Source organism: Trachurus trachurus (assembly GCF_905171665.1).
Source record: "Trachurus trachurus genome assembly, chromosome: 2".
In the NCBI taxonomy this organism is placed as follows: Eukaryota; Metazoa; Chordata; class Actinopteri; order Carangiformes; family Carangidae; genus Trachurus; species Trachurus trachurus.
This window is the reverse complement of record NC_139914.1, coordinates 827501-843675: the sequence shown is the minus strand read 5'-3', so window position 1 is coordinate 843675 and position 16175 is coordinate 827501. Positions and strand designations below refer to the sequence as shown.

The 16175-nt window shown below is 44.9% G+C and overlaps 1 protein-coding gene and 1 long non-coding RNA gene across 4 annotated transcripts in view; one reads left to right on the top strand and one right to left on the bottom strand.

Annotated features, from left to right (window-relative positions):
• The window catches only part of LOC311001087, a 441127-nt gene that overhangs the window by 108424 nt on the left and 316528 nt on the right, over positions 1-16175 (bottom strand). The gene's annotated exons all lie outside the window — the stretch shown is intronic.
• Positions 1-16175, top strand: part of agap1 (ArfGAP with GTPase domain, ankyrin repeat and PH domain 1) — a 130172-nt gene that overhangs the window by 11059 nt on the left and 102938 nt on the right. The window contains exon 1 of one of the 3 annotated variants that reach the window (XM_083991410.1): positions 12384-14386. The exons of the other annotated variants lie outside the window; for them this stretch is intronic. Coding sequence (XP_083847536.1) covers positions 13261-14386 — 1126 coding nt within the window. The 5' untranslated portion in view covers positions 12384-13260. Of the gene's footprint in view, positions 1-12383; positions 14387-16175 lie in introns of those variants that run through there. 3 annotated transcript variants of the gene reach the window in all.

The following is a 16175-nucleotide window of genomic DNA, read 5'->3' as shown; positions in this document are numbered from 1 at the left end:
GTTGCAGCTTGGAGTATTTTATAGGGGTGTGAATCTTTTACTATCTCACGATACGATTTGATTCTAATTTTTGGGTTACGATTCCATTCAAGACGATTTGATTCCTAATGATTTCTGCTTCAGTCTATTGGTGCAAAGGATCCTCATGATCTACTCCAGTCTGCTTTACAAGACAGAACAACTAAAGTGTCTTTTTCACATTTATTGAGTTTTAAACATTTATCCATGCTTAGATGGAATTGTTGAAACTGTTGCATAAAAGCAATATCACATATTGCTGAAGTAACCAAATGAAAAGTGCCTCTTTACTAAATAATAGTGCAGTTAAACATGCTGCCTTTTAAATTCTCAGGAAATGGAGGCCGACAGCCAGCAGATTTGTTTCATTCTTTTATTTTTTTAAATCGATTTTGGGACATTTTATATCGATTCTGAATCGTATTAAATGAGAATTGCGATTCTTATGTGAATTGAATCGATTTTTTGGCACACCCCTAGTATTTTAATCTGATCATTAACGGTTATTAATTGGTTAACGAGCATCAGTTTCTGAATGGATTCAGAACCAGAGGATCAGAGGTTGTGTCCGAAATCACTCCCTCATTCCCTCCTCCCTACTCACTATATAGTGAATTCAATATAGTGACTATATAGTGGACTCACTGGTCAAATAAAAAAACACTTTCGGACACTACTCCGCCGCACAGTTAATGACGTATTACGTCGCGTAATTAAAACGTTCCGAACGCGATCGTAACAGCCGGTGTAGTTACCATGGATACATACAACCATGGTAACGGCCGGTGTAGCATAGACCTACGGGTGTTGTACCAACATAAAAAGAGGAGTAAAGCAATATATTAAGCGGTAATATATATATTTAAGCATCAAAGATATTTAATCAAACCCACATAGTTTGAAACAACGTTCAAAACACACACAGCCAGTGTCACACAAGCATAAAGTCCGCTAGCTTAATGCTAACGTATAATGTAAAACCCCATAGACGGGCTAACAGAAATTAGCCCCGCTATCCAGAGTCTGTGGTCAGCTTATAACGCTTGTTAGGAAATTTGCTCTGACGTTTGTTGTGGGAGTCTGTGGAAGCCGCGACCGGACAACTCTGGCAGCCGGACACATTTATTGAGGCTGCTGCACTACTGCATTCATTTGGTAGCGACACCGGTCACTACTTCATTTATTTGGTAGTGACACCGGTCACTACTGCATTTATTTGGTAGCTACACCGGTCACTACTGCATTTATTTGGTAGCTACACCGGTCACTACTTGCATTTATTTGGTAGCTACACCGGTCACTACTTGCATTTATTTGGTAGCTACACCGGTCACTACTTGCATTTATTTGGTAGCTACACCGGTCGCTACTGCATTTATTTGGTAGCTACACCGGTCGCTACTTCATTTATTTGGTAGCTACACCGGTCGCTACTTGCATTTATTTGGTAGCTACACCGGTCACTACTTGCATTTATTTGGTAGCTACACGGGTCACTACTTGCATTTATTTGGTAGCTACACCGGTCGCTACTGCATTTATTTGGTAGCTACACCGGTCGCTACTTCATTTATTTGGTAGCTACACCGGTCGCTACTTGCATTTATTTGGTAGCTACACCGGTCACTACTTGCATTTATTTGGTAGCTACACCGGTCACTACTATCCGTGACCGCAATGAATGATGGGATATCTTGCTCCGGTTAGTGACCATCGGATGTTCACTACATTTGCCGTTGAATTGTGGGATAAATTCAGTCACTATATAGTGAACATTAATAATCACTAAACATTCGGACACCACTACAACATGGCCTGGTCACTATTTAGTGAGTAGGGGGGGATTTCGGACACAGCCAGATTCAGGATTCTCTCTAGTAGTAAGTGAGGAAGTTTTCTCTCGGCCTCTGATCCGGATGCTGGATGTGGTCGTTGGTCGTGAGCAGCTGTGGCATCCAGCTGCAGGACGCCGCCCCCCCCCCCCAACCCCCCCAGACAGGGACCGGACCACAACAATGGCCCCGGCTCAGATCTCAGATCTGCTGCAGGTATAAAAATAGTCTGTGACTTCCTGCGGTAACAATGCTGCTGCTGCTGCTGCTCCGGCTCTTAACGCGTCGCCACGGCAGCAGAACATCCCTCTATGATGTCACTTCCTGTCCCGGCGAGGCGTGGTCGGTGGAACCCGGCCGTCTCCCTAGGGGGTCGGAGCAGCAGATGTCCTGCGGCGCCTGAAGGCATCGCCGCTCGGCTTCACTGCTGATCAGGGCCGTTGTATAGGGGAGAAAGGTGTTGATAACTCTAGGGGCCCAGCGCCCAGTAGGGCCACAAAAACACCAGTAGTCTAATCTTTGTATGACTGAATTAATCTGTGTAAGACCCTGACTAATACTCATAGTACACTGTAAAAACTCAACATATTTCCAAGAATATTTGTCTTATTTCTTGTCAAAATGTCTCATTTCTAGTCAAAACTAATCTCTTTCCTCTTAAAATAAGACTCATCACCTAAAAATTAACTTGTTTTTAGATCATTTTCACTTGTTTCAAACAAATTTTCACTTGAAATAAGTAGAAAAATCTGCCAGTGAAAGCAAATGTTTTGTGCTTGTAATAAGGAAGAAAAACTTGTTCCACTATCAGATTTTTCTACTTATTTCAAGTGAAAATCTGCTTGAAAGAAGTAAAAAGTGTCTAAAAACAAGGTACTTTTAATATGATGAGTCTTATTTTAAGTAGAATGATATTTGTTTTGACTAGAAATGACATTTTGACTAGAAATAAGACAAATATTCTTGGTAAGATACTTGAGTTTTTGCAGTGTAATGCTGCATTAGTATCAAAACAAGGTAGGCTAAATAAAAAATGATATTACATATAGTCTAAGAAAAAAAACTGGAAAAGTTAGGGGGAGGGGCCCACTTAAGTATTAAGGGGGCCCAGAATTCCTAGCAACGGCCCTGCTGCTGATTAATTAATTAATTTCATTAATGTATCTACATGGACCAATAACGGATCAATAATAGATCAATAACCAGTTGACAAAGTGCTGAGTCATGCTCCAGAGTCTACGGTGGCCTCCTAGGGTCAAACAGCTTAGTTTAGTTTAGTTTATTAGTTTAATAAGGGACAGTGTGCAATTACATTAATCATTTAAAGGGGAAAAAAAAAGAAAAGATGGTTGCACCAGATTTAGCTCCCAGCTAATTTCCATCTGTAGTCCCTACACATAACATAAAAGTGATAAAATATGATGTTGATTGTTATATACTGTCTGTGTGGTGGACAGAATGCAAAGTGATCATAGCAGCATGATTTTTCATTGATCATAATAAATAAAGTAATAATAAAGATAAAACATGAAAGTGGCAACAGTGGCAGACTGACGCTGTGTTTCTGTGTCGGCTCCAACACTAAACCCTCACTCTGCTTTTATTGTGGCGGGGAACAGGAACAGGAAGTGGAGGAGGAGGTGGAGTCTGACCTCGGATCAATAACTCACATCAGGACGCTGCTGCTTTAATCCAGATCAATAACTAATAATCAATATCAGCAGTGACAGGAAGTTTTATTTTGAAAGGTCAGCGTATATTATGAAAAGTAAAAATAGAAATGTATCTTGAATCATTGATTCATCGATTTTAAAAGATTTTCTTTTATACAATTAATCAATAATTAGTGAACACACTCATCATCTGTGTCTCCATCTGTGGAGGAGTGTGTGTGTGTGTTGCCATGGCTGCGGGTCAGGCTGCAGGATAATGAAGCTCCATCTGCCACACACACACACACACACACACACACACACACACACACACACACACACACACACACACACACACACACACACACACACACACACACACACAAATGTGGTGCTGATTGATTATCAGGATCATTCAGATCAATATCAATATTGGCTCATTGATTCTGATAAACAAAGATGGCCGCCGCTGAAACGCTTTGGTGAAGATGAGCTTTTCTCTTTCTCATTTTGTGACGCCGACGTTTCCTAAAGTCTTTAATCCTCTAAACGGAGCTGGAGGAGGAGGAGAAGAGTGGAGAGAGGGAAGAATAAGAGGAGGAGGAGGAGGAGGAGAAGAAGAAGATAGAAGAGGAGGAGGAGGAGCGAGAGGATTAAAAGTGAAGAATTGGGGACAAAGTGAGAGAAAAAAAACTAGAAAAGAAGAGGAGGGAGGAAGGAAGGAAGGAAGGATGTGAATAGACGAGGTCACAGGAAGCAAGGAAAGGAGACGATCACTCCTCCTCCTCCTCCTCCTCCTCCTCCTCCTCCTCCTCCTCCTCCTCCTCTACAACAAAGCATTGTGGGAGAAAAAGGAGTTCTCTGTGCGAGTGGGAAACCCCAAATTCCTGCAGCAGTGGAGAGGAAACCGACGGTTCACACATCTGGAACCGAGACGTTTAACATCATCATATAGATCATATTTATCGTCATAACAACAATGATCATTATGGGATGGCTGAATGAGTTCTATGTAATATGAACTGAGGACAGAGACGTGTGTTTGGTGCAGTGCAGCTCCTCTATCGATCACACCGACTGCTGCTTAGACAGCACAGAGCTGAGTGTGTGTGTCTGTGTGTGTGTGTGATGCATCTTCCTTTCAAGGTCACACACACTCACTCACAAACGCACACACACACACTCTCTGTTCTTCCCAGAGATGAACTCTCTGGGGAAAATCCCATTGAAAACCTCCATAGGACATTTCTCTGTGTTGTTGCAGTGCATTGTGGGAGCTGTAGTCAGGAAAGTCAGAGTGTTTCACCTTGTGTGTGTCTGTGTGTGTGTGTCTGTGTCCGGGTCACAGTAAATACACACACACACTCATCAAACATTAACCAGCTGAGTGGAATCTGACCCAGTAAATCTCAGTGTGTGTTTGTGTGTTTGTGTGAGCTGCAGCGCCTCCTGCAGGACACACAGCAACTACACACAGCAACTACACACGGGAACATTTTTTTTTATTTAAACATGTCACATAACATGAACAATGACGCACTCCTAAAACAATTCTTTTATATACAAATAAATTAAATTCACACCTCCTTAGATAATTCAAACAAAACATATTATTGTGGTAGAGCATCACTTATCACATGAAAATAGATTTATGACAGATCGTAGAGAGAAAAAGAAAGAAGAATGAATAAATAAATAAATAAGGGACAATTCAAAGAAAAAAAATATAGGTAAGTCCATACTAAACAAATACTAGGGGTTAGGGCAGGTTGCTATCAATGTTTATCTGCATGGGGATTATTCATTTGTTTCAAACATTATTGTAACAAGGATAGTTCATTTTTTAGTGCAAGCCATGAAGTTATACACAGGAACTACACAACTACACAACTACACAACGACACACTGTCTGATGTTAAAGATCAAATCAAACCTGGACGTTGATCAGAGGAAACAAACCACATCAGGAATAAATAAAACAAATGTGAAGAAAGAAATAAAATAAAAAAAATCATTTATCAATCACATTCTGATCAATAACCAATCAAACACTTGGTCTGAGATGAGTTACTCAGAGATGAACGACAATCTGAATAGACAGAATAGAACAGATGTTTAATCAATCAACTGATGAAGATGATCATTAGTGTTATTGATTTATTATAGTCAAAGTTCACCAGTTTCACCAGTTTCTGGAAAATCCATTGATCTTGTTGATTATAGATAAAGTTTATAATAAAAAATAAACACACACAATTAAGTGTGTGTGTACAAGTACTTGTAAGTGAAACATTAATAACATAACATTATAATCATTAATGTGTTAACACAATAACATATATATATATAACAGTATGATGCTGCAGCAGCTGTAGAGGCGGAGGCTCCTCAGCAGGGGGCGGCAGGGAGCTGTGGGCTGGGAAGAACGGGAGGAATGCTGGGAATTTTCTGTGTGTGTGTGTGTGTGTGTGTGGGTGGTTGCGGTTGTGGTTGTGTGTGTGTGTGTGTGTTAGTGTTAGCCAGAGTGTGTTCCCATCTCATCCAGCTCCATTTAAACTCTGTCAGTCTGTTTCTATCTATTTAAAGAAGAAAACGTTTCATTGATCCAACACCTGGTTTGAACTTTTATGTATTTTTATTTGTCTTTAAATGAAAATACAGTTTTAAAAACATAATTAAGTTAATTAATTAAGTGAAATATAGTAACTTTACTGAACTAATTAACATATTTAAATGAATTACATTTATGTAGCTTGTTTCTTCTCTTACATTTTTATGTTAAATCTTCTGTTACTAGACGACGAGTTTCCTGCTCTGTGATTGGAAGAGACACACACACACACACACACACACACACACACACACACACACACACACACACACACACACACACACACACACACACACACACACACACACACACACACACACACACACACTTCAAGGTCACCTGTGTGTGTGTGTGTGTGTGTGTGTGTGTCTTGTTGTTGTTAATCTCGTCTCTGATTGGCCGTTTCTCTTCTTCTCTCCTCATGTGCTGCTGCTGTTCACCTGACAGGTAAGACCCTCAACATCTGTCCAGCTGCTGCTGTTGTTGTTGTTGCTGTTGTCATGGAAACCGATGCTGTGATTGGCTGATTGCTGATGATGATGAAGATGAAGAGTGTTTTATATTCTCCCAGAATCCTCAGCGTAGTGAAACAAGCGCTGCTGCATTTTTATGAGTTTGTGTGTGTGTGTGTGTGTGTCTGTGTGTGTGTACTAACTGACCCATTTTCCTCCTCGTCTCCAGAGGGGGGAGGTGAGAGCGGGGGAGTCGAACCTCCTGCCGCTCTCACTCTCTTTGATGCTGAGGAAAAAAAACTCCTGCATGAGTGTGTGTGTGTGTGTGTGTGTGCGTCCCGCTGTGTGTTTGTCAAACAGAAGTTTTTCTACTCTACGTCATCTTGTTAATTCTTGATTTTCTCTTAAATGGGTTTTTTTTTTCATGTTGTGACATGACTTTTATTTTGAAAAGTCCCAAACGGTCAGTTGTGTCACTTCCTGTGTGGACTGATGCATCCTGGGAACAGATGTATTGATGTATTGATGAACCCACAGGCAGACGTTCAGACACGTTGTCTTCAGGCCGTGGTCGTCATAGTAACGCTGTGACTCAACACATTCACTTGGATTCAGAGATGAACTGGTCAGAGTTTAGTGGACACACAGAGGTCAAAGGTCAAAGGTCAGTGTGACCTCACCAGTCACAGCTGTAGCACAGAGGAACAGGAAGTAACTGGAACTAGGGCTGGGCGATATGGCCTAAAAAAAAAATCTCTGATTTTTTTTACAAAAAATCCGATTCACGATTTAAATCGATTTTCCCTCCCTCCCACCTAAAGCTATGGTCTACAACAGCACAATTGGATCTCAAGTGAGCCGGACCAGTAAAATAATAGCATGATAGTATAAATAAAAAGAAGAACTTTTCCCTTTGTATTATAAGATGTTTATAGTTAATGAACTATTCTTTTACAAAACATATAATCAACAATCTGAAATTTCTTGATAAAAATACATCTGCAATTTCAACAATAATATGCCTCTGTGTAATTTTCACACTTGGCAAATTCATTCTGAGGGCCAGATTGGACTCCCTGCTGGACCAGTTTTGGCCCGCGTGCCACACGTTTGACACCCCTGGTCTACAATCTGAAAAATGATGAGAAAATTTTGAAAAAAAGCATCCCCCACACAGACACACACCTCCCCTCCGAGCTCGTATGGCCCTCCCCTCGGAGCCTCCTAACGACACGGACACACCCCCGACCCCAGAGCAGAGCAACAAGCCTGCTGCTGCCAGCAGAAACCAAACACGGCTTTGAATGCGGAGTAACAACTTCCACAATAAAACCAAAGATTACCTGTTCAACATAAACTCCGCTCTATCAGCAGTGGCGGTGCTTGGGCTGCCGCGGTCTTGTTCCTTTCATAGGGAGCAACAACACAGGAGAGGTGTTGCGGGGGGCGCGCGCACTCTGAACTACGGGAGCCCAGCAGGGAGCGTTGATGGTGGATGTTGAAGAGAAAATCGATTTTCATTAAAATAAATCGACGTAAAGTACAAATTCGAATTAATCGATAAAATCGATTTATCGCCCAGCCCTAACTGGAACCAGTCTGAGCAGTGGGAAGAGGAGGAAGAGGAGGAGGAGGAAGGAGAAGAGGAAGAGGAGGAGAGAAAGAGGAGAGGAGGAGAAGGAGAAGAAGAAGAGGAGGAGAGGAGGAGGAGGAAGGAGAAGAGGAAGAGGAGGAGAGAAAGAGGAGAGGTGGAGAAGGAGAAGAAGAAGAGGAGGAGAGGAGGAGGAGGAAGGAGAAGAGGAAGAGGAGGAGAGAAAGAGGAGAGAGGAGGAGGAGAAGGAGGAAGAAGAGGAGATTTTTTTGATTTTTTAAACACACTTTATTTATGTCAGATACCTTTTCCAGTTTTTCTTTTTTTTTTTATATATATATTTTTTGGCTTTTTGCCTTTTATTTGATAGTGATGACAGTAGAGATAGACAGGAAATGGGGAGGCAGAGAGAGGGGGAATGACATGCAGGAAAGGTCTGCCCGACGCGGGATTCGAACCGGGGACGCCTGCGGCGAGGACTGTAGCCTCTACATGGGACGGCCGCTCTACCCACTGCGCCACGCACCGCCCCTTTTCCAGTTTTTCTAATCACACGGCTACTCAGAGAGAAAATGTGCAAACTGCACATAGGAGGAGGAGAGGAGAGGAAGAGAAAGGAGGAGGAGGAGGGAGAAAGAGGAGGAGGGAGAAGAAGAGGAGGAGGAAGAAGAAGAGGAAGAGGAGGAAGAGGAGGCTTTAGCTCCGTCAGGACTCAGGAACGAGGTCGTAGGTTTTTATTTGAGTTCAGTTTGAGCCACAATGAAAATTACAGAGTCCAGAAAAAGACCAGAAGAAGGAAAAGAAGAGAGGGAGAGAGAGAGAGAGAGCAACAACAGCCTCTCTCTCTCTCTCCTCTCTCTCCTCTCTTCTTCTCTCTCTGCTGAAGTCTTTCCTCCACCACTAATTGTAACCTCGGAGCAGATTGTGTTGCCTTTCCTTCAGCCCCGTGACATCATCATCATCAGGAGGAAGAGGAGGAGGAAGGAGAAGAGGAGAAGAGAAAGGGGAGAGGGGAGGAGGAGGAAGAGGAGGAAGAAGAGGAGAAGAGAAAGGGGAGAGGGGGAAGGAGGAAGAGGAGGAGGAAGGAGAAGAGGAAGGGAGAGGAGGAAGGAGAGGAAGAGGAGAAGAGAAAGGGGAGAGAGGAGGTGGAGGAGGAAGAAGAGAGGAGGAGGAAGAGGAGAGATAGAGAAGCCATGTTGCCTTCAGGGGTCAGAGGTGAAGACGCCTCTTCAGCATCATCATCACAGCGTTGCTACGACAACAGGAGGCGGTGCGTTCGTTCGATGTCGCTGCGGTCGCCGCCGCGTCTCCGTGTGGAGTTTGTTCAGTTTGTCTCGACGCTGCAACGTCCCAACGTCACCTGAACACACCGCACAGCTTCCTCTCTGTCCAGCTGTGTGTTTACTACTACACACACACACACCCACTACCACACACACACACACACACACACTACCACACACACACACACACTCTGCTCCGTCTGCTTTCATGTGCACGGAGCGGCGGCGGCCTTTTGAAGGTGTGTTTGATGTTCGCTGTCACATCCAGAGGCAGAACCAAATTAGGAGGTTAGGTGTGTGTGTGTGTGTGTGTGTGTGTGTGTGTGTGTGTGTGTGTGTGTGTGTGTGTGACACCCTAACAGTGTTGAGGTGAAGGAGAAAGTCGCCGCCGGCTGCTTCTTCTCTAATCTTGATTAATCCCAGTAATAATCCACACGGAGGAGGAGGTTTAATCTCTCCTCTTCTCTCCTTCTCTCTCCTCATCCTTCTCTCTCCTCCTCTCCGCCTCCTCCTCCTTCTCCTTCCTCCTCTTCTTCCTCTCTCTCCTCTCCGCCTCCTCCTCCTTCTCCTTCCTCCTCTTCTTCCTCTCTCTCCTCCTCCTTCTCCTTCCTCCTCTTCTTCCTCTCTCTCCTCCTCCTTCTCCTTTCTCCTCTCCTTCCTCTCTCTCCTTCTCCCCCTCTCCCTCTCTCTCCTCCTTTCTCCCTCTCTCTCCTTTTCTCTCCCCTCCTTTCCTCTTCTCTCTCCTCCTCCTCCTCCTTCTCCTTCCTCCTTTTCTTCCTCTCTCTCCTCCTCCTTCACCTTTCTCCTCTTCTTCCTCTCTCTCCTTCTCCCCCTCTCCCTCTCTCTCCTCCTCTCCGCCTCCTCCTCCTTCTCCTTCCTCCTCTTCTTCCTCTCTCTCCTCCTCCTTCTCCTTCCTCCTCTTCTTCCTCTCTCTCCTCCTCCTTCTCCTTTCTCCTCTCCTTCCTCTCTCTCCTTCTCCCCCTCTCCCTCTCTCTCCTCCTTTCTCCCTCTCTCTCCTTTTCTCTCTCCTCCTCCTCCTCCTCCTTCTCCTTCCTCCTTTTCTTCCTCTCTCTCCTCCTCCTTCTCCTTTCTCCTCTTCTTCCTCTCTTTCCTTCTCCCCCTCTCCCTCTCTCTCCTCCTTTCTCCCTCTCTCCTTTTCTCTCTCCTCCTTTCCTCTTCTCTCTCCTCCTCCTCCTCCTCCTTCTCCCTCCTCCTCTTCCTCTCTTCTCCTTCTCCTCCTCCTCCTCCTGAGACGGGGGGAGAGGATGAAAGGAAGTGCTGAGAGGACGAGTCTCCACTTCGATAGATCTTAACGTTGATCAAAGAGATGAAACGACGACTCTTCACTTTCTTTTCTTTTTTTTTTTTTTTACGTCGTCTCCCTTTAATATTCCACAGGAAGCAGCCGCCGCCTCTCGGCCAATCACACGCTCCTCTCCTCTCGATCGATTACTGATCGATCATCAATCAATAAAAGTTCTTCTGATGATGATGAAGCAACTGTTTTCATATATTTAATTTAAAATCTGCATCTTTACATGGTTTTTTACATAAAAGAGTTTGATCTGAAGTTGAAGCAGGTGAGGGGGTTCAGCATCTGTTTCCGTGGCGACCGTATCCCAGGTCGAGAAGGAGGAGAAGGGGGGAAAGCGTGTGGGGATGATTCCTGGGGAGGCTTTAAAGAACTTGACTGACAGGGAGGAGGAGGAGGAGGAGGAGGAGGAGGAGGAAGCTCCGCCTCCATCCCTCCCAGACGCCGCAGCAGGAGGGAAAACCCGTTCCGGATCTCAGAGGAGAACCTGGAGCTGCCGTCCTGCTGACCTACATACGGAGAAGATCAGCTGCTCTTCCAATAATCGATCGATGAGTCGCTGCAGATGTATGATATTGATCGGTTTGACCTGAACCTGGTTCCAGATGTTGGAACGGGTCACATGACCCCGAGGTCATGAGGTCATGATGAGGTCATGAGGTCATGTGACCACGTGTTTCACTCCCTCATGTTGGAGAGTAAAGCTGAGTCGGCATCTCTGTGTGTAACAGTAGGTGTGATGTCATAGCCAAATATTAAAGATATATGATCTATATAATAGTAGCCTATAGATATATAATATACAGTATATAGTCCTATCTATAATAATATAGATCTAAATATAATATTAAGATGATATATCATATATAGTTCTAAATATGATCTATAAATAATTATATTATTGTGATATATAATCTATATATCTATAATAGTAGCATATCGATATATAATCAATATATCTAGCCTATATTAATGTTATAGATATATGATCTCTATATATATTAATATTATAGATATATGATCTATATATAATAATATGATATATAGGCTAATCTATATATCTATAATAGTTGCCTATAGATCATCTATATATCCATATTAATATTTAAGATATATGATCCATATATAATATGATATATGATCTGTATATCAATAATAGTTACTTAGATATATAATCTATATATCATAATAATATTATAGGTATAGTATGTTCTACATATAGGCCTAATAATATTATATATGGATCATATATATAAATATGATATATAATCTATATCTATAGCCTAAAGATATATAATCTATATGAAATATATTAATATTATAGATATATGATCTATATTCTGATATATAATGTATATATCTATAATGGATATGTAGCCTAATCGGTATAATATAGATTTATTGATCATCTATCTATAATATTTCACGGCCTGTTCGTCCTCTGATTATTTGATAGATCGATAAAAGATCAATAAATAGGAAACTTCAGTCTGAGAATCCTGATCCTGAATCCTGATCCAGTCCGTGGCGGGAGTCCGCTCCGTGTTTTCCCGCCGTCCCGGTGCTGCTGTGGTCGGTCGGTGTCGGTGTGTGAAGCAGAGAGAGAGAGAGAGAGAGAGAGAGAGCTGAGCACCGGAGGAGGAACCGGAGTCTTGTGTCGCTGCTTGCGGGGGTTCGAGGGGGGGAAACCGGACTGAGCTGAGCCGCAGAGCCGGGGAGGAACCGGAGCTCCGACACGTTTCACTCACAATAGAGGAGGAGGAGGAGCGGACTCGGACTCGGACTGGGCCGTTGCTGCTGCTGCTGCTGCGGGCGGCGCTGCGGGGGATAAGAGCCACACAATGGGAGCCGCCGCGGCGCTGGAATAATATTTACCACCTCGAGGTCTGGAGCAGGAATCATGGAGACACGGATCCCGGAGCTGCAGGAGGAGTAGGAGCAGGAAAAGTCCGCCGCTGCTCGGCTTTAGCTTTTTATGTTGTTGTGGTGTTTAGTGGAGGAGGAGGAGGAGGAGAGCCGGGGAGCAGGAGGAGCAGGAGGAGCGGCTCTGCCTGTTTGTTGCATTTTGCTGCCAGTTTGAAATTCCGCTGGGATGAAACCGGAATGTGTTTCCTGCGTCAAAGTCCGCGCTGTTTGCACATCTGGATGAGAGAGGAGCCGCTTCCTGCTGCTGCTGCTGCTGCTCTGATCCACCCGGTTAGTTCAGGCTACTGTAGTCTAGTTTCTGTGGAGTGTCTATATGGGTATTCTCATTCATCCAGGTCATCCTTCTTTTCTGGGCAAATTGAATCGTAGGCAACTGGACTTGGATTTGTCTGTTTGGGAATGTCTGCAATTTTCCGGCCCAACCTTTCATATTCTGTGGAAGTTCAACAACACAAACACCACGCTGCTGCTGCTGCTGCTGCATAGACATGTTATAGAGGAGGAGGAGGAGGAGGCTCACTGAAGTGGATTAGTAAACTTCTAGAAGTCCAGGGCTGAGGAGCAGAGGAGGAGGAGGTGAGGGATGTTCCTCCTGGACAGCAGCTGCTCTGACAGGATGGAGCGAGGAACTCCTCAGAGGAAAACCGTCTACCGCATCTCCCTCACGCTGGTGAAGAGGGAGAGTCTGGAGGAGGAGGAGGAGAACGGGATGTCCAACAACACCAAGGTGGGTGTGAGAGGAGGAGGAGGAGGTGGAGGAGGAGGAGGAGGAGGAGGTCTGCTGGAGCAGCTGAAGGAGGTGGAGGACGAGTCGGACGACTTCACCTCCTCACACGGCTACAGGAGGAACTTCAGGACGTTCAGCACGGGACAGCTGGAGCTGGGACGGCTGAAGGTCTGCAGGAGGAAGGAGGAGCAGGAGAAGGAGGAGCAGAAGAAGAAGGAGGAGGAGAAGGAGGTGCAGGCTGCAGCTGCACCTCCTGAGAACAAGAGGAAGCGTCTGCTGAAGGCGAGGAGCATGGAGGAGAGGAGCTGTGACCCAACGCCACCGCCACCGTCGTCTCACTGCAGGAGCAACGGGAAACCAGCAGCTTGCGCCTCCTCCTCCACCTCCTCCTCCTCCTCCTCCTCCTCGCCGGCCGGCCTCTTGCGCCGCAGCTTCAGCTTCAGACACTGGACGGGCGGCGAGCTGCTGCGACTGCGGGCGCTGTCCAAGGACAAACACCACAGCAGCTCCGGCTGCATCAGCAGTGGCGTTCAGAAGGATCCGGAGGCCCCGGGCGCCACGCCGGCCCCCCCGGCCCCCCCGACGCCACGCCACAGAGACCTGACCCGCGAGAAGAGCCGCACGCTGGAGGTGGGCGCCGTCCTCAACAGGACGGACTCCATGTCGGAGCTGAGCCGCTGGGAGCGAGCGCGCGGCAACAAGAACCGCACGCTGGACAACAGCGACCTGCAGCGACTCGCCGCCGAGAAGGACGCCGCCGCCGCCGGCAACGGCTTCCTGCTGCGCGGGGGCGGCGGCCGCTCCAGCGAGAGGCGTCTGGTCCGGTTCTTCAGCGGGATCTTCTCCAGGAGGGACGGAGCGGCGGCGAACACGTCCACGCCGGCGGGAAGCCCCAGCACCAACAGATCCCTCCGCCGCAGCCGCAGGACGGCGTTGTCCCAGTCCAGCACGGAGAGCATGAACGGATCGGGAAGCACCGACGGTAACGAGGAGGGAGTGTGTGTGTGTTTGTTTGTTTTGGACGCCAGCGTGATGTTTGGTCGTGTCAGCGACGAGCGGACGCCGTTTGTCTTTCATTTACTCTGAGATGCTGCAGCTGAGACTTTAAAGGACCATTCCACTCAAATCCAACCTAAAGGCTCTAGTTTCTAATTATTTCCAGCCATTTCAAACAATATCTCACATCTTCTACTTTTTAATTTATTCTCAGCCATTGCTTCAGCTATGTTAGCGCTGGTTCATCGGTTTTTCTTCCTGTTAGGTTAGCTGCAGATTTCAACTATTCAACCATTGTTTTCTTCTCCCTTTAGCATTTCCACTGCTTTTTACCTTTAAAAGACATTCATCTCATACTACAAGTTATATGTTTCAGCTTTAGCATTAGCCTTTTCAACATTGCTTTAGCAGTTTCTTCAACTAATTTAGCATTGATTCAACAATTTATTCAGCTCATTCAGCATTGCTTCAGCAATAGCGTTCAGCTGCTTTCAGCATTCACACGCATTTTCTGCAGGAAATGCTTCTTTTTCTAGTTAACATTAAGGTTTTTATTTTACTTTCTCCTAAACTCACCAGGAGTTAGTCTGAGCCATGTCATGTCAGGTGTCATTGTAAAGCTCTCTCTCCTGAACAATGATGTCATTTCCTTTGTAACAACAACAAATCCTAATAGTAGGATTGACAATAACAATCTGTGTAATTTTACAGTCCAAGTCTTTAAAGGCCGTTTTCTCAGAAAGAGTTTTTCAGACTCAGACTCTGAGCTAGAAATCTCCACTTCAGCAGCACTTCCAGACACCAAACCTTCCACTTTGATCCCTTTCTATATTCTGAAGGTTTTTACAGAGGGGATTGTTGATATATCATTCACAGCCTCATTTATACAACATTTTATTACTAAAAACATGGAGACATTAGATGTTTTAGGGCTGGTGACAGTATTTTCTCATTTACAGAGTGATAAAAAGAGATATCCACAATCCTCCTCTGTAAAAACTAAAGACTCTAATATGTCAACAAGATAAAACCAAGTAGCTTTATCCATTGTTCGGATTTCTGTTCTGGAAATATATGCAAATTCGTGCATATTTAATTAGATATCGCCTAATTTACATATTTAAACATAAAATTTGACAACTTGTAATACAAAAAATAACTGTCTTAATGTGAGTGATAAACTTGGGGAGTTTCATGGTGAAATCTGTTGGTTTAATTGTTTACCCTATTCACCTGTAGTGTCTATTAGGAAACTAGAGCTGGTTGAATTTGTCTGGAATGGTCCTTTAAAAAGGAGAGAGGAGAGAGAGAGATAGAGGGAAGGAAGGAGAAGAAGAAGAATCAGATCCAGAAAAAGAGAAGTGAGGAGGGAAAAAGAGTTTAAAATAGCAGCGAGGGGGAAAATGTAGTCAGACAGGAAGTAGCTGGTCTCGTCCTACAGAGAGACGGAGCCAAACGTTCAGTCGCCATGACAGCTTCATGATACCAGAGTGGCTTTATCTACACACACACACACACACACACACACACACTGGGTCCGTCAGTCAGCATCCTCTTTCTGTGGATGGGAACGGGAGCGGTGGAAAACATGACGGGACGGGAGAGGAAGTGGGTCTGGTCTGTCCTGCTCAGACACAGACGGACAGATGTTCGTCTTCCTGTCCACTCTGTCTCTCGCTCGCTCCAGATGTGGACGACGCTTCCAGCTGTTCCACATGTTGACACCTCTGCTGCTCGTTGTGTGAGAGTCTGAGGCCAAAGCCTCAGATCTGCTG